This window comes from Acanthochromis polyacanthus, chromosome 2, assembly GCF_021347895.1.
Source record: "Acanthochromis polyacanthus isolate Apoly-LR-REF ecotype Palm Island chromosome 2, KAUST_Apoly_ChrSc, whole genome shotgun sequence".
Classification (NCBI taxonomy): Eukaryota; Metazoa; Chordata; class Actinopteri; family Pomacentridae; genus Acanthochromis; species Acanthochromis polyacanthus.
Genome location: NC_067114.1, coordinates 16,288,790 through 16,307,132, shown reverse-complemented (window position 1 = coordinate 16,307,132; position 18,343 = coordinate 16,288,790). Strand labels below are relative to the sequence as shown.

The window sequence follows — 18,343 nt, the reverse complement described above, 5'->3', positions numbered from 1 at the left end:
TCCGCGAGCCCAGATTTGTATTGTATATCCAGACTGCCGCAGGGTGGCGCTGTTGGTCTGTATGACACTTGTCATACACACTTTATAGATTCGCTTAAATTTGTTTACAGTTTGTGTTGACCGTACTTTAAAATTCGTATTTACATAACCAGACAATACAATTATTGTGTGTTGTTAAGTATCCAACATTATTAGCCTATTATTAATTAAAACTCCAGTCCAGCGGGTGTTCGTCTTGTTTCTAAACGTTTGCCAACTGCAGCAAAACCGCACTATAGAAGAAGAAACGAAGACACGGCTCGTGAGCTAGCCTAGCTGCTGGCGTTATTTAGCGAAATATGGCTGCTGTGCTCCCCGTCAGACCGCCCTGCGACAGCAACCCCGCTACTCCCGGAGCACAATCCATTAAGGTGACATTTGTACTCCCTAAAAACCCCGAACCACTAACAGCTCCGTCCCCGGAGCTTTGCGCGGTTGCTGGCCGAGCTAACAGCTACCTGGCTATCCAACGGCCACCTCCGTCCATGAATGGCAACTGTTAGCCACTTTAGCATCACCCCTTTGTTTTCAGCTGTGTGGTGAATGATTAGCTATGTTGTTCAGCGTGCATTTACATGTGGTGGTTGTAAACAGAAATCTGTGTGCTTTTTGAAATGTCTAAGTCAGAAATATGATTTTTAATACTGCATTAAGAGTGGTCTGACCATTTCTCTTCGTCCTTGCTGTCACTGTTTCTTTACCAGCTGTGTATGTAAACTCATGTTTTTGTTTTGGTGTAATACAAATACAATACGCAATTAGATCTCATCCTCATATCAGTGATGGGTAGTAGATTTTCATGCTGGTCCATCAGTCCAATGAAAGGTTTGTTCCAAAAAGTGATTGTAGGAGCCATTATCCAAATGGCTGTTATTTCACATGTCTCGTGCTCTACATTAGTTTTTACATTGTGGGATTTTTTTCAACTCATATTTCCACCTGCTTGAAAGTGACTTGGTTTCATGTATTAGGGTTATATTTGAGAGATTGTAGCCCATAGAATAATTAGAGAAAAAAAAAATCCTCAAATCATGTTAATTACAGTTTAAACTAGGATGTCAGACATGCCAAACATGTGCAGCCTAAACATCAAAAATGGGCCTATGGACCTAAAGATCTGTGTCTATGCTCAGTATGACTATTTGATCCACACAAAGCAGGGGCTGATGTTTAATAGTGAAATGATTTGGCTTTACCAAGGAGTACACAGCTTCTCTTTTTTACAAAACACTTGATTGTAATTCGTGAAAAGATTTTAGTGTCTGTATGTTTACTGCATTGTCATTGTTCTTAAAATGACACTTGCTACAGATGGCCTAAATCATCAACAAGGCAACCTTTTGAATACATTTGAACCTTCACATTCATGCAGACTGAGTGCTAATTTTTCTACCTTACCTGAAAACATTTTCAAGTTCAACATACTGCGTGTCTGATTTTATGTCCAAAAAGTGATGCTGAACTACACAGATTCATAAGTTGCGTGTTACATATACAGTAATTCAGGGAGCAATACCTTATATGCATGGCTGTAGGGATTTTTTGGCTTTTGACAGACACCTGTTATTTATTTTATTTATTTCTTTATTTAGGATGGGACAGTGCATATTAATCAACATGAGTCCAACAAAGTCCACATGTAAATATGTCAGAGTTAGCCAGAGTGGCTAATTTTCATCTGTAGTCCCAGGGCAGGTTGATGTTACAAGATTAAAACAAGGTTGTGGCTGTTTCGAATTCCTAAACCTTCTGTCTGTCTTTCATCCATGACCACTGAGACTGAAGACGTTAAAGAAACGTTAAACTAGTCTTCAAGAAATACTGCATTGTGCTGGCCTTAATCATAGAGTGGGACAGCAACATGAACGTTGCGCAGTCATTATACAATAAACACTCTGTGAATGTGTCCCATTTGCAATTATAATTACAGTTTTTGTGTGTGAGCACAAGCATACCGTGTTATGTTAAACACATATTTTTTGTTCTTTTCCACTGTAGGAAGATGTAATAGAAGAGGAATCCAATGATGGCAGCCAACCTCCCAAGAGGAGGAGGATGGGTTCAGGTGACAGCTCCCGAAGCTGTGACACCTCCAGTCAAGAGCTTGGGTAGGTTGGCTTCACTCTTGGCATGTAGCAAAAAAATGACATTGCCATTGCGACAAGATGGTCAATTTTATGTTTTGGTACAATATATTTTGCTGATCCTGCACCCCTAAAAATATATTTGTTGATACATATTTTCATTATTAATGATAAAACTGAAAGACATAACTGTCAATACGGAGCCCTCCTTTGTCTTTGGTGTTCCCCCTTTTTTTTTTCTTAATTTTTTAAAGACATAATTTCTACATTTTTGTGTGAATTTGCAGTTTCAGCTTAGAACCTGACAGTTTCTGCTGATGCCCCATAGCAGTGTTCATGCCCATAAAGAGATGCCACAGAAGATTCATCATTTAAACAGTTGCTAATGCTCTACCCACCTCTCCTTCTAGTCCGACATATTTCCCAGCAGAAAACCTGACAGAGTACAAGTGGCCGCCAGACGACACAGGAGAGTATTACATGCTGCAGGAGCAGGTCAGCGAGTATCTGGGAGTTACATCATTCAAGAGGAAGTATCCTGGTAAGAACTGGAGTGTATTATTCCAATAGTATGCTGTTCAAGTGTGGTTTCTGATGTTAGTGAGAAATCCTTTATCAATGTCTTTTTCGAAACACAGGTGTATTATATTGTAAATGTGTCATATTCTATAGTGAAATATAATTATTTTTTAAGAGAATTGAGACCTTTAAACAATAATACTTGTCCAGTCATGTTTGCCTCCTTATTCTGTCTACCAGTGATGTGTTTTTTTTAATTCTTTTGTAGATATGGAGAGGAGGGACTTGTCCCACAAAGAGAAGCTCTATCTTCGTGAACAGAACGTCATCACTGAAACACAGTGCACTTTGGGTAGAAACCAAACACAGCTCGCACTATAGTTTAACACAAAGTCCTGGCATTTTCTAAGGCAATTCAGATTGCCCTGTGAGTTCGATGCAGGGTGTTTACTGTCTGTGAATGTTTGTCTCCAGGTCTGACAGCTCTGCGGAGTGATGAGGTGATAGATCTGATGATAAAGGAGTATCCCACCAAACACTCAGAGTATTCAGTCATACTGCAGGAGAGGGAGCGGCAGAGGATAGCAAAAGAGTACTCTGTAAGTACACAAACTGCTGATATAGTGCCTATTTTTGCATTTCATGAAAAATATCTACATACATTAATATATTTACTGAACCGTGATGTTCTTTGTCGTCCTCTCACAGCAAATGCAGCAGCAGAACCCTCAGAAGGTGGAAGCCAGCAAGGTTCCTGAGTACATAAAGAAGGCAGCGAAAAAAGCTGCAGAGTTCAACAGTAATTTCAACAGGGAGCGTATGGAAGAGAGGAGAGCCTACTTTGACCTCCAGACTCATGTAAGCTCAGTTTAACAATACAGCTGATGCAGTGATTTCTTTTCAGAGATTTATCGTTGGCAGTGTTTTTAGTTGAATTTTTGGACATCTGTTCTGTTGTTTTCCGTTGTCCCAGATTATCCAGGTGCCCCAGGGCCGGTTTAAGGTGCTGGCTCCAGAACTAACCAGGACAGGGCCCTACCCTGTAGCTCTCATACCAGGACAGTTCCAAGACTACTACAAAAGGTACATTAAAGTTTTCTTCTTTTCTATTCAGAGTAACCAACTCAAAGCCAGTTGTTAGATTTTCCTGAGTGAAAGTAGCCTCAAAGCAGCCTTTATTATCTGCTGTTGTGTCGAGTGTTTTGCACTCATCTGTCATTGTTTTGTACATTGCAGGTACTCTCCCAATGAGCTGCGATACTTGCCGCTGAACACAGCTCTGTTTGAGCCTCCACTGGATCCAGAGCTTCCTGCGCTGGACTCAGAACCCGACTCAGACGACGCTGAGGATGGCAAAGATGAAAAGAAGAACAAGAACTCATCTGTAAGACATTAATCTGCACACAGACTCATAGAAATGTTTGCTGTGTAACTGATCACGCATTCATCCTGCCTAAGTAACACATATGTTAAATGGAAGACTAGTGTGCAGTTAAGCCAGTACCTGTGTGACAGATTGTAGATCTCGTTTCAAAATCACTAACCTCCACTAGACACAAGTCAGATATTTTGTAAACACATTAGTTTTGTTCTTAACTAAATCTCCACTCTCCTCTGTTACTGTACAGGACAGTTCTTCAGGCAACACATCAGATGTGGAGAGTCAGGAGGGCGGAGGCGGACCTGGCCACAAATCCAAGGCCAAAGACAGAACATCAACTCCAGGCAAAGACGGCAACCAGCGCCATTCTGCCTCCCACAAAGCCACCCCAGGGTACAAGGTAGAGGACAAAACCACCTGAACTCTTCTCCAACAACAACAGCAGCACTTTTCTACCCCCTCCTCCTCTTTCTACTACTACCACTCCCTTACTCCATCCATCCCGCCACCCCTCCCTAGCTTTCTTCACTTTGTTCTCCGGCTTCTACAGTTTGTCAGCTTTTCAGCTGGGACAACCTGGTCCACACACACACAAACACACACTGGGGGTCCTTTCTGCAGTTTTTGTTTTTATGATTGCCATGTGGCTTTTTTCCTCTTCATACCAGACTGTGAGCAATAAGAACATTTTAAAGGAACAGTTCACTCGTTTCTTTTTCGCTGCACTTTCACCTTTTTTTTTTTTTTTTCAGCGAAGACAAATTTGAACTTTAAAAGTTTTTCCTTTTGATTGTCTTCAATATACCTCTTGTCTGTCCTCACTTGTCAAAAAAAGATACTCCCAAGACAAGTAAGTGGATGTTTTGGCTGCTAGTTTTCATTTTTGAAAAGAAAATTCTTTTTGTTACTCTGATATAGAAAATATAAACCACATGCAACTGTGGTTGCTTTTAAAAAATAGTTGCTGTTAACACTAGAGGATTTTAACATTTATATCTAAAGTGTAGAAAACACTTAACCTTAATGTTTTAAGTGTGTATTGGTAAAATATCCTGCTTTGTTTATACACAATGTGATGTACTGTTAATAAGTATCAGACAGCTGTTTGACATGGACGTTACCTGTCCCTATAATGTCATCATGGAGAGACGAGGACTTGCTGACCTTGTTCACACTGTGGCTGAGCTGAGCTAGATGCAGTCAGTACGCTGCTGTCTGAGACGGACAAACCATACATCAGCTTTCCTTCCCCTGACACCCAGTAGTAGTACTTGTGCTCCATAAAAGTCTAGAATTTTATTTAAATGCTCGACCTGCTGTTGCCACATGATCCCCACAGCCCACCACGCATTTGTTGATTTGTGTTTATTTTCCACTGTTAAACCTTGCAGAAAAAAAATCTTGTTTTTATTAAAGCTAAAGGGAGTATAATGGACCTGGGTATGTCCAGTTGAGCTCAGCTCAGCTTTATGGTGTGGGCATGGTGGTCCTCGAATAGTGTCTGGTTACCTGTTACAAGTTTCAGTGTGTTCATGTTTAAGTTAATTTTGGCTTGACCTTTACTCATAAGATCATTTTGAGCCTGCAAACATGATATGTTGGTAGCCAGAAATCTCTAGAATTAGTCATTGACTTCCCTGTACTGTATCAATTTGTGATAAATTCCAAAGGATGTAGATGTAAAATCGTTCAGGCCCTATATGGAAATCAGTACACTGGCCAAAGCAAAAAGCCTGTGGCAGTGTAGAGTTTAAATGTGCTTGTCTTTTGTTCAGTGGTAGAATTTAATGTATTTTTCCCTTTTCAAAACAGTCCCAGTAGATCAAAGACTGTTTGGTCATGTCTCCAAAAAAACATCACATTTGATGGAAAAACTTTCAGTCAGTGGTGAAGGCCTCTAGCTGATTAACGTCGCCTCGCTCTGGTCTGTCTACCATCTACAGGACATACGGATGCGGTTCAAGGTGACCTTCTGATTGGTCAAAACTCTACAGTTTTTAAGTAGTGGTTTTTCACAAACCGCTCGGAAATCATTTTTAAAAAATCTTAATTTAAAATTTGGAATTAGATTGATGACTAACTGCCTCTATAGCAATATTTTGTTTAGATGTGATCCATGTTGCATGTTGCACCGTTAATATGACTGATTAAGTTTAATGATTCCAGATATTAATCACTTTGAAAGCTGTGACTCCACAACATTTGTGTAACTCACAGAAGAAGCTTAGAAAGTTTATTTATTTTGTCTTTAATGCGAATTACAAATGAGGGCCAATAATTTTACTAGAATGCAAGTGAGCAGAAAGTTATAAAGTACAGCTACAAAACCTACTACAGAAATTCCTTGACAGCATAGAATCCATTACTTAAATGTCAAAACAAGATGCTTTTCGCCCATGATGGTCCACTGATGTAAAATCTGTGGGTGTGTGTGGTCAGCCAGTACAAAGTTGGCACCTTTCTCCTTTTGTATGTATACCTCTATGGCCCGTTTTGAAGTACCTTGAGCAATATGATGCCACGCTACAGAACGCAAACATACCTGAGAGTGAAAATTCTGATTTTTTTTTTTCTTATATGTGCCTAATATACAGTGTTTATTGTCCAAATTCAGTTAGTTGAGAATAAAAGGTTTCAAAGTAGTTGGATTCAGCCTCTGAACTGCTCATTTTCAATTTCACTGTGTGAATGTTTCCAGTGAGATGTTTTCACTGTCTAGGCATCACCCAGACTTACTAACCATCACAAAATGGGCTACTGCTGGTAACAAAAGCACATCCTGCACCTATAAGTACGTTTTTACAGTTGTTACTTTACAGTCGCAGTTTAAACAAATCTTTAAGCAATGATATCATTCCAACCAGGCCAATCTTATAAACCTCTGATTTTTAAAGTATAAACTCTGCAAAAGAAGTTCAGGAGACTATATCCAGTGCTGTAGTTTCTCACTTTCCTCTCCTGCTGCTGTCTTGTTCTTAGTTCTGTTCTCTGCTTTGTTTCTAGTGTTGGATTTTCATCATTACCAAACCATGTCTTCTATCTACCTTTTAGCTGTTAGGCATTATCTGTTCATTTCCTGTCAGGGAGCATTTTCATGCAGGATGTCACACCATATTTTGAAGCTTTCAAAGTAACTAGACGTGATTTATAATAAACAAAGAAAGGATACATGGTTTGCAAATGAAAAGGAGAAAATAAGGCGAATTTGTGCCATGAACAGGCATTTGGTTAATGTGATTCTGACATAGTCAGTTTAGCTGTATATGTCACTTCTGAAAAAAATAGGAGCTTGAGCTTTTACTTGAGTAATCTGTTGAGGCTTTTGTTTCCCTACTTACAGTACTGGCAGTAACCTATCTGTGTCCTCAGTCTGTATGTCTACCTGTGTGATATCCTGATTTAAATGTTCCCAAGCCTCCTTATCTGTCTGCTCTTTCTGATTCTTTCCTCTCTGTCGTCTTTAAATCTCTTTAGTAAATGTAACCTTCATAGAGAGAAATTAAATAGTGGAATTTGATACAGTATATATATATTTGTGAAATGGTATTGACCATTCTGACATGATAAATACTGGGAAATAATAAATATGGTATTAAAAAAGAGACCTTTACGATCCATACAGTCAGTCTGCTTTTATGCAACCTACCATTTAATAAGAGTGAAACAACAGATGCCACTCGCTGTATGTTCCAGCAAGTCAACAACAGTTCTTCCTTGCATTCATACCTTGAGACATATTTAAATCTCTTGGTACTTGATGCATTGTTGCAGAATTTCTTGTGGTGCTGTGGTGTACAGTAATCTGTGGTCTCTATTTCCAGCGAAGACTGATCAGTTTTGTAGCCCAAAAACTAAAATAACATCTACAGTACACTTGTCAACACTTTTAAGTGGAAAGCAGCTTTGATTCCAGGTGATGAAATCTGTTTCAAGTGTAAGAACAAGTCGACGTATAAAGTCTGTACTTTACTCCTAAAAGTATAAGATTTCTTTACTGAATGTTTGTTTTTCTCCCAGGCAGTTAAAAGTGCTGTGTACTGCTGTATTTCCATGACAACAGGACACTGGTGTGTGATTGGTTTTTATAGCATTATTCTGCCCTTGCAGCCTAAGGTCATTCCCAATGCTATATGTGGCATTTGCCAGAAGGGTAAAGAGGCCAACAAGAGAGGCAAACCAGAGGCTCTCATTCACTGCTCGCAATGTGATAACAGCGGTAAGTGCACACACTAATTTTATAGAGCAGTCTCCTGCTTGTTTGTTGTGGTTTTTTTTATTTTCTACAGTATTTGTTATGCAACATTAGCGCAATTTAGGCCCCGTAATGATAGTGGTGTTCATATTTTTGATTAGTGTTGTCATCATACACTGAGAATTATTCTCACAATACCTTCAGTGTCTATAGATCATCTCCATAAATAGTTAATTGAGCTGTGTAGTTGTCTATTAAACCACCAGCCACCTTCATGTCATTGTGTGTAAGTGTATTGTTTTATTGTATTTATACTGCTGTGTCTAAACACACTGTGTTAATACTTAGACAGTATAGTTTGTAATGTGTATTATTGACTTTTCAAATGATTTACCAATGCTCTGGTGTACAGTTAGAAAATTTGTTTGTGGTTCTGACACTTCAATGCAGTTATTCATCTGAAGACTGTTATAAACATTTGGGAAAAGTAAAGAAAATTACTAAGATGAGTGTTTGTATCCGTTTGAGGCCTCCTGAGAGAGCTCCTCTAAAATAACAGAGCAGTGTAATTAATGTGTGTACATGGGCCTGTTGACATGATACATTTGTGTCTCGCCGTGTGTTTGTATGTGTCTGCATGTGTTGCGTATTTATTTGTATGTGCCTCCGGCTCTTTTGCTTCTGTGCGCGTGTCTCCGTGTCCGTAAACCTCAGGTCACCCGTCCTGCTTGGACATGAGCGAGGAGCTGATTTCTGTGATCCAGACGTACCGCTGGCAGTGCATGGAGTGTAAGACGTGCACCGTGTGCCAGCAGCCTCACCACGAGGACGAGATGATGTTCTGTGACAAGTGTGATCGAGGTTATCACACCTTCTGCGTGGGCATGGACTCCATACCTACAGGTGAGTGGATGGACGGACATCCGCGCAGGTACAGAGACAGTTTGCTTTTTTATTTTTGTTTGTCTCTGTTATTGATTCATTCTGTTTGTCTCCTCAGGTCTTTGGGTATGTGAGGTTTGCGACAAAGATTTCACCACACCTAAGAAGAAAGGAGGAGCCAAAACACCTAAGAAGTCCAAGTCTGCTCAAAAATGACGCACAGATTACATTGATCATAGTATCTTGACCAAATGCTACACACGTCAGTCATTCAACCAGCTGCAGAAGTAGTAATCTTTAAAACATCAGACAATTGTTTATCCCAAAAGCCGTGCTGCAGAATGATAATCATGAAAGCCTTGTTTATGATCTAGAATAAATATGTAACTAAATAAAAACCGTCTAGTGTTGCCTTCTGCCAAATGTCAACAATCGAAACAAGATCTTAATTTGTTGCTCTCAAACAACACAAGAAACATATTAATCATTTCTGTGAATGCTGTGATAACATCAGCAAGGCATAGGTAGAACTTAAATCATAATCAATTCCCATCTGTAAGCCAAACCTTTAGTTTATCTATGTGATTATATATCAGATCAAGTATTAACGAGCAGATTGGAGGTGTTACAAACTGATGATCTGAACTCCAGACAGCATCACATCCATCCAAATGTACCTCACTAAATATTTCAACCACTAACTGTATCACGATATTCTCAGCAGTGACTGGGGCTGTTTCTGTCTGGTTGTGTTTCTTGCAGTGGCAAACTGCTGGGAAGTTGTTTCAGTTGAACAAATGGTGCTTTTCTGTACTACTGAAACAAGCAGTTCGCAAGAGATCACTGATGTCATTGAGTTTCTTTTTAAATATTGTTTTTGTACATTTGTTTTGTATCTTTTTACTTCCAGTTTGTATTTTTTAATACGTTTTTATTTAACGAGGCAGGCCAGTAAAGATAAATCCTATTTAAGTGTAGTCTGAAATAGCGACATGGTGCTTCTGATCCTGTGTGACGAAATGTAAAAGACACTGGCCGTGTTGACCTCATGGCTGCAGGAGTGAGTCTTGATTATCAAAACAAAGTGTCTCAGTCCTTTGTTATTGTTGTACAAAATGTAACCACTTGTAATTACTTTGAATTGTAATTACACTGCAATTAGCATCACTCAACCTGATGATTAATTAATGATTTGCAATTATCTTAAAATGTTTCATTTGTCTTTTTAGATCATTTTTGTTTATTTTGAATTGTCCTTCAATAAGCAGGCTATTAAAGGAATATTTGTTAATAATGTCATGGTCACTGATATCTGAAGTGCATTTTCAATAAAACCTGCTTTAAAAGACTGATTCACTCTTAATCTGTTGTGGTATGATGCTAAATGGAACGTTGGTCTGTTACAATATGTGTTTATTCTACTCTAATAGTATTTATATACATTGTCATGGGCTATAACTTCAGTGTTTCCTAGTTTTACCTTAAAATATATCACAAAGTCTGGGAGTAAGGGAAATATATGATATACTAATGTGGAATTGTGTATAAATGGGTTATAATTCTGGGGTTTAAATTAATAACACACTATTATTAAATTTCCCTCATCCCTCAGAGGACAAGAGAATTGTTATCTGTAGTGCAGATACATACAGCCTATGCATTACTGTGTTTTTATTAATCTATTGTGTTAAAAATACAAAACTTTATTCCATTTTGGTATCTACCTCCTGACCAAGGGATGTAATATCATTATAAAACAAAGTCACAATATGGAGCCAGCTTTATTCTCATCATTTTTGCCTCTCGTGATCGTTTTGTCAGTCATGCAGAATTCTGTGCTGAATATTAGTCACAACATTTTTACCATGCCATTTAGATATTTTATAGATTATGTAATAACGAGCAGTCAAGTAAACCCAAATCTGGACTTTACGGATTTTTACAATCTCTTACTGATAGTTCTGATCTTCTTTTTTGGGAGAAATAGATGAGAAAATACACTATTTCCAGATGGTGAAATATGGGGACGAACTACTCCACTGCCATCTGGATCATGACTTAAACCACCGCCTCCTGTCTGACATGTCTTGCTCTGCATCGACCCGCCTGTGGGGCGCTCTGACACACAGACGCTCTGGACGGGCGGATGTGATGTCGGTAGAAGAAGAGGCTGCCATATTGCAGTGATACAGCGAGTTTACCTGACAGAAGCTTCACCACCTTCAGCTCTCTGAAACAAAGATGCTCTCTGCTCAGGGTTTTTGGAGACCCCGGGAAGATGAAAGATTATCATTACACTGGTCCAGTAGAACACAAGTTCTCTCCATAGCTTTCAACGGAGGGTGAGTGAATTTACGGCTGCTGACCAGTTAGCCTGCTAGCTAGCTAACGTTTACATCCTATTACACTGGACGAGGGCTAACTAGCTACCGGCTAAGCAACTCAAACAAAACAGATGCTAAGTTAATGAAATGTTGCGAATATAGTTTCTTTGCCCAAAACGAAGGTATATTATTTTAATCTAAATGTTTTGAATTACAATATTAACGACAAATTAAGGGAATAATGAATTAATGTCACAGTTTCGTTTTCGATACAGCAGCTTAGCTTCTTCTAGCTTGTGTCAGAAACATCAGCCTGTTTTGAGCGTTATTGCGGTGTTTCTATAAGATGAAGGAATAACCTGTGCTGTGCATTTCCTCAGAACTGTACTAGCTGTTGCCGGGGAAGATTTTGCCATCGTAGCCTCCGACACCAGACTGAGTGAAGGCTACTCGATCCACAGCCGGGACTCTCCGAAATGCTACAAACTGTAAGTGCACAGTCACCTCTCTGTTTAGCTAATGAAAGGCAGCATATTCGGAGTAATCAGACACATTGTCAGCTCCTCTTAATCTTTAACAGTTCAGTTTACTCGCTGTTTTCATAGTATACTAATTAAACGGCCTTTTTAATATAGACGTGCAAGCAGTAGTCACTTTAGATGTGCTTTGGTGCTTCCAGCTGGTACTCAGTAATTACATGAAGTGACCCTCAGCAATGCTGAAGTTGGTTATTTATGTATTAAACATGTGTCAGTTATACATGAATCCCATCAAATTGAAGAATATATAGCTCTGACTGTCACTGATTAATGTGCCTCGTCTTTTTCATCTCACAGGACTGACACAACTGTCATCGGCTGCAGCGGTTTCCATGGCGACTGCCTGACTCTGACCAAAATCATTGATGCCAGACTAAAGGTGAAGTTGGTGCAGAAGGATTGTTTGGTTGTGCTGTCTTTTAAATTTAATTTGTACATTACATTAGAATTTTTGTATTTTGTTTTTTGATATTGAATGGTAATGTCCTCTTTCAGATGTACAAACACTCAACAACAAGACGATGACCAGCGGAGCCATTGCAGCCATGTTGTCAACCATTCTGTACGCCGGAGGTTCTTCCATACTATGTCTACAACATCATTGGAGGACTGGATGAGGAGGGTGGGTACTGATGTTATGATGGGTAAATGTATTGCTTTGTGTGCATCTGCACTGCACTGTAAGGACAAAATACTGTATGTTTTTTTTTTGTTGTTGTTTTTTTTTTTTTTTACAGTCGACACTTTGACCTTGTCAAAGCAGGAAAGCAACATTTGAATTAATTACAGATTCCTCAGTTCTACTTACTGCCCAGGGAGCAGGCATGCACAACACCGAGACTTATTCATATTTACACACGTGGACAAAATTGTTGGTACCCTCAGTTAAAGAAGGAAAAACCCACAATTCTCACTGAAATCACTGAAACTCACAAAAGTAACTAGTGATTTCAGTGAGAATTGTGGGTTTTTCCTTCTTTAACTGAGGGGTACCAACAATTTTGTCCACGTGTGTAGAAATGTGCCTTTCCAGCTATGCCATGTCAAAATGTCTTTTTGCAGGGGGCAAGGACTATTTCTTGGGTTGTTACTTACATTGTTCTTGACTTTTCCATACACTTGGGTTGTTTTGTCTTTGTTGTGTCTCAGCTGGAAGCTGAAAAATTTTGCTGTATTTTATTTTTATTGTAGGCAAGGGAGCCGTGTACAGCTTTGACCCGGTGGGCTCCTACCAGAGAGACACCTACAAGGCTGGAGGATCAGCCAGTGCCATGCTACAGCCACTACTAGACAACCAGGTAGATAGCAAACACACATACATATGGATACTAATCTGCTGTTGCCACCTTTGTTTTACCGTTTAATATGCAGAAAAACAAAGATTTCCTCTTGTCAAGTTTCCTCAAAGCCTGACTTCAACCCGTACTTCCACAGATTGGTTTTAAGAACATGGAGGGCGTGGAGCATGTCCCTCTGACTCAGGACAAAGCGATTCAGCTGGTCAAGGACGTCTTCATCTCGGCCGCAGAGAGAGATGTCTACACCGGAGATGCTCTTCGGGTGTGTGTCATCACCAAGGAGGGCATTAATGAGCAGACAATACCTCTGAGGAAAGACTGAGCAGGACAGCTGATGGTTTCCTCTTTGGTCTGCTTGTTCCACTTTCAACCTGCTGGTTTAGACCCAATAGCATCAGGTTTCTTACAATTGGAGTGTTGATCTAGAGGTTTAACTGGGGAGCACATTTTTTTCCATTAAAAAACAATCCACAATCTCCATCCATTCACAAGTGATGCTTTTCTCCTGCTCCCCAGTTATTTCCTGCAAAGTTTTACTGTTACCACATACATGTTTATGCGGTCTGTCAGCTTCATCCTAGATCAACACGCCTGTTATGAGAAACAAATTCTTCACTCGCCCTTGCCTAGACTTGCTACTGTTTGGATTTTTCATTGTGTTTCGGAAGGATACATCCTCTGCTATTCTTTTTACATTCTTAATAAATGTAAAGAATTATATAATTGGTTCTGCTTGTTCAATATGTGTCCACAGACCTGTTTTTCCAGAGTACACTGCAGTTAATTAATCTTGAGAGAAAAGAACACAGGAAATGTTGCCAGCAGTGACTAAAGAATAAAGGTGTTTTGGGTTTATTTTCAAAATTTTAAACAGGTTGGCATTAAGGGTGATGCCATCAGTACTATAAAGAGCTCAAACTTTATTCTCAAGTGTTGTGATCCAACCTCTAGAGTTGACTGGATGCAACAAAATAACCAGTTATTGGTTCAGGTAAATTAATTTATTGCTCAGTAGCTAATTTAACAGAAAAGTGACCATACAAAGAACACAAGACTGGTGGATGTTGCCAAATCAAAGAGCAGAATATCACAAAGTGAAGACTAACAGTTTGTAATTTAGCTAAACACAAAACAACTTCCGAACTAGACTTAAGTATAGCAGCAACACCCACCACAAGTAACAAATATTAATAGTGTACAAAACAAACTAAACAAAACTGGTGCCTCTGAACACACAGTTCACAAGTCACTAAATGCTTCGAGAGGTGAGGCGAACAAGACTGGAGTGCAGGTCATCTACTCTGGAGTCATCAGTTGAGAGGGGTGGCAGCTGGGGTTCTAGAGAGGCTCTGAAAACCAGTCACAGCTGTCCCTGCACATGTAATCTCCCCATACAAAGGCCAAGGAGGAACCCATCCAATGAACAAGACTGCACACAGTTACTTGTGGCCGTAACATCAAGGAAATCATTACCACAAATAAGCTAGTAGAAGTCTAGGATTCTTCTCATATTAATACATAAGTGCACATTAATATTGTCACATGATAAAGGTTTCCATCATGGGTACTTAAGAAAAAACACAAAAAAAAGCATTTCAGATGTAGTAGTCACATTTAGGTATCTTTACATTATGTACATTCATTCATCTTAATATAATGTTAATGTATATTTTCTAAACAGAAATTAGCAAAACAACAAAAGCATGGGGTGGTTTGATACCAGAGGTACACAGATGTTGGACAGGAGGGATTTATTCATTCTGTGTGTGATTTTTGCTCATCTCTTATTCAGTGTCAATAATGTCCACATTGGAGTCGGTGCCTATTCCAGAGCTTGGTTGATGGTGACCTTTATTTGTTTCTTTAATCCCACCCTCTGATGGTGTCCGCTCCAGACTCACTGAAAAAAAGCAGAGGATTGAAATGTATTAGTCTGCTTAACATTTTGCTATTGTTCAAAGACTTAAGTATTTTTTTCTTTTTTTAATTTGGTGTGAAATGATTTGAGAGGTGGCCTTACTGTCGGGGAGTATGAATGAATTACTTTTTGCTGCTGTAATTTGTGCAGAAATGGAGCGGATAATTTCCACCCGCAGGAGTTCTAGCATGTCCTTCTTCATCTTTTCCATCATCTTCCTCTCCCCGGGTGTGTACTCGGAATCATCCTCCTCCATGTCCAAGGGGTCGCTCCTCTCACTGGAGGGTCTTTCACTGTGGAGCTGGGAGAGGATGTCACTGAAGTACTGTCCACTGTTTGCTTCCACCATTCCATCTGTCTCCTCCAGCAGCTCTCTGATTTGTGGGAGATCTTTGAACTGTGTGTCGCTGAAAACATGATATCTGTTGTCACATCGTTCCACGAGCCACTTGAGGTCTTCACCTTGATTCTCGATGTACATCTCTATGGTTTCCCCTCGCAACCTCTCCCCAAAGGTGAAGAGCACGATGGCATTTTTCCACATTGTATCTGAGAGGCAAGCGAGATTGTTTTCCAGGGCAATTCTGTGCCTCTCTGTGAAACCTTATCTTAAATTCACAGTAATGAGAAAAGCATGTGGCCCAGGGTGGCTGAGGGACAGTGCCTCTTCGATTGGGTGTTGTTTTTGAGTTGACTGTCCCCACGTCTGAATAGACCATCTGGGAGTGTCCACGACTTGGACTATCCTGTCATTGATGATGGTGCGAGTGGCAACACATTTACTTTTATTTTTCTCTTCTTGATAAAATAACTTTGCCATCGTTTTTGCTGCAGTGGTCTTTCCGCTCCTTTTTTCACCAAGTAGCACAATTCGCACCTCAGTGAGTCTATGTGCCCTCCCCTGACGGAAGATGACTTGCTGGGCACGCTTTCTGGCAGCAGCCTTTTGTGCACTTTTTTGTGCCCTGTCAGTCAGAGCTTGATTCATCTCCTCCATGTTTGTTGCGATAGCTTTGTCAATCTCGTAAAACCCAGGGCTGTGTTGAGAGGACAACTTTTCAATCCCCTCAAGAAGGTCTGTAACCTGAGTGCTGTAGCCTCTGCTCCTGTTATTGAAAAAGTACTGTCTGTTCCCACACTTGTCAAGGAATTTATGCAAGCTTGCATCCCGATTTCTCAGAAAGTATGTCATGTCCATGCCTTCCAGCACATCAGCTCCTGTGAACACTACTACAACATATTCCCAGGCTTGCTCACCAAGAAGCTCCATGTACACACGTGGACAAAATTGTTGGTACCCCTCAGTTAAAGAAGGAAAAACCCACAATTCTCACTGAAATCACTTGAAACTCACAAAAGTAACAATAAATAAAAATTTATTGAAAATTAAATAATCAAAATCAGCCATCACTTTTGAATTGTTGATTAACATAATTATTTAAAAAAACAAACTAATGAAACAGGCCTGGACAAAAATGATGGTACCCATAACTTAATATTTTGTTGTACAACCTTTTGAGGCAATCACTGCAATTAAACGATTTCTGTATTTGTCAATGAGCGTTCTGCAGCTGTCAACAGGTATTTTGGCCCACTCCTCATGAGCAAACAGCTCCAGTTGTCTCAGGTTTGATGGGTGTCTTCTCCAAATGGCATGTTTCAGCTCCTTCCACATATGTTCAATGGGATTCAGATCTGGGCTCATAGAAGGCCACTTTAGAATAGTCCAACGCTTTTCTCTCAGCCATTCTTGGGTGTTTTTGACTGTGTGTTTTGGATCGTTGTCCTGTTGGAAGACCCATGACCTGCGACTGAGACCAAGCTTTCTGACACTAGGCAGCACATTTCTCTCCAGAATGCCTTGATAGTCTTCAGATTTCATCGTACCTTGCACACTTTCAAGACACCCTGTGCCAGATGCAGCAAAGCAGCCCCAAAACATTACTGAGCCTCCTCCATGTTTCACCGTAGGGACAGTGTTCTTTTCTTCGTATGCTTGGTTTTTGAGTCTATGAACATAGAGTTGATGTGCCTTACCAAAAAGCTCCAGTTTGGTCTCATCTGTCCAAAGGACATTCTCCCAGAAGCTTTGTGGCTTGTCAACATGCATTTTTGCAAATTCCAATCTGGCTTTTTTATGAGTTTTTTTCAGCAGTGGTGTCCTCCTTGGTCGTCTCCCATGAAGTCCACTTTGGCTCAAACAACGGCGAATGGTGCGATCTGACACTGATGTACCTTGGCCTTGGAATTCACCTTTAATTTCTTTGGAGGTTGCTCTTGGCTCTTTGGATACAATTCCAACGATCCGTCTCTTCAATTTGTCATCAATTTTCCTCTTGTGGCCACGTCCAGGGAGGTTGGCTACAGTCCCGTGGGTCTTGAACTTCTGAATAATACGAGCCACTGTTGTCACAGGAACTTCAAGCTGTTTAGAGATGGTCTTATAGCCTTTACCTTTAAGATGTTTGTCTATAATTTTTTTTTCGGATGTCCTGGGACAATTCTCTCCTTCGCGTTCTGTTGTCCATGTTCAGTGTGGTACACACCTTTTCACCAAACAGCAGGGTGACTACTTGTCTCCCTTTAAATAGGCAGACTGACTGATTATGAGTTTGGAAACACCTGTGATGTCAATTAAATGACACACCTGAGTTAATCATGTCACTCTGGTCAAATAGTTTTCAATCTTTTATAGAGGTACCATCATTTTTGTCCAGGCCTGTTTCATTAGTTTGTTTTTTTAAATAATTATGTTAATCAACAATTCAAAAGTGATGGCTGTTTTTGATTATTTAATTTTCAATAAATTTTTATTTATTGTTACTTTTGTGAGTTTCAAGTGATTTCAGTGAGAATTGTGGGTTTTTCCTTCTTTAACTGAGGGGTACCAACAATTTTGTCCACGTGTGTAATATATTGATTATGATGTACTGTTTGGAAATAATACAAGAATAAAATTTCCAAATGGTGGGAGGTGAGTAAATCATTTCTACATATTTTATATTTGTTATTGGCTCTGTAAATCTATGGCACATTGCTGCTACAATGATGAAAAGATCAAATTCTCATTGTCAAGAGAATGTTTTTCTTGCTATATACCAACTTATTTTCACTTCTTGTTGTCAAAATATATCAAATTCTCATCTTGTGTACAAGCAAGATGAGTC

At 39.7% G+C, this 18,343-nt stretch overlaps 2 protein-coding genes across 2 annotated transcripts; both read left to right on the top strand.

Annotated features, from left to right (window-relative positions):
- Positions 1 to 160: 160 nt before the first annotated feature.
- On the top strand, positions 161 to 10,449 carry phf10 (PHD finger protein 10). The gene is made up of 12 exons (XM_022193553.2): positions 161 to 410; positions 2,038 to 2,147; positions 2,534 to 2,664; positions 2,911 to 2,994; positions 3,117 to 3,241; positions 3,351 to 3,500; positions 3,616 to 3,725; positions 3,879 to 4,026; positions 4,271 to 4,423; positions 8,131 to 8,239; positions 8,930 to 9,118; positions 9,216 to 10,449. Exons 1-12 carry the CDS (start codon positions 339 to 341, stop codon positions 9,311 to 9,313), a joined length of 1,479 nt encoding a protein of 492 aa, XP_022049245.1. The 5' UTR covers positions 161 to 338; the 3' UTR covers positions 9,314 to 10,449.
- An 874-nt stretch (positions 10,450 to 11,323) lies between these two features.
- On the top strand, positions 11,324 to 13,981 carry psmb1 (proteasome 20S subunit beta 1). The gene is given in 10 exon segments (XM_022193526.2): positions 11,324 to 11,356; positions 11,358 to 11,421; positions 11,424 to 11,439; positions 11,802 to 11,909; positions 12,258 to 12,339; positions 12,456 to 12,465; positions 12,468 to 12,528; positions 12,530 to 12,582; positions 13,152 to 13,258; positions 13,395 to 13,981. Coding segments are annotated over 10 exon segments (705 nt in total). The 5' UTR covers positions 11,324 to 11,338; the 3' UTR covers positions 13,581 to 13,981.
- The last annotated feature ends 4,362 nt before the right edge of the window (positions 13,982 to 18,343 follow it).

Excerpts from the sequence above, each read along its gene's own strand:
- phf10 (XM_022193553.2), top strand. The coding sequence starts at position 339 with ATGGCTGCTGTGCTCCCCGTCAGACCGCCCTGCGACAGCAACCCCGCT. Across the intron at positions 3,242-3,350 it reads GGATAGCAAAAGAGTACTCT|CAAATGCAGCAGCAGAACCC; the intron begins GTAAGTACACAA and ends GTCCTCTCACAG. Across the intron at positions 3,726-3,878 it reads TTCCAAGACTACTACAAAAG|GTACTCTCCCAATGAGCTGC; the intron begins GTACATTAAAGT and ends TGTACATTGCAG.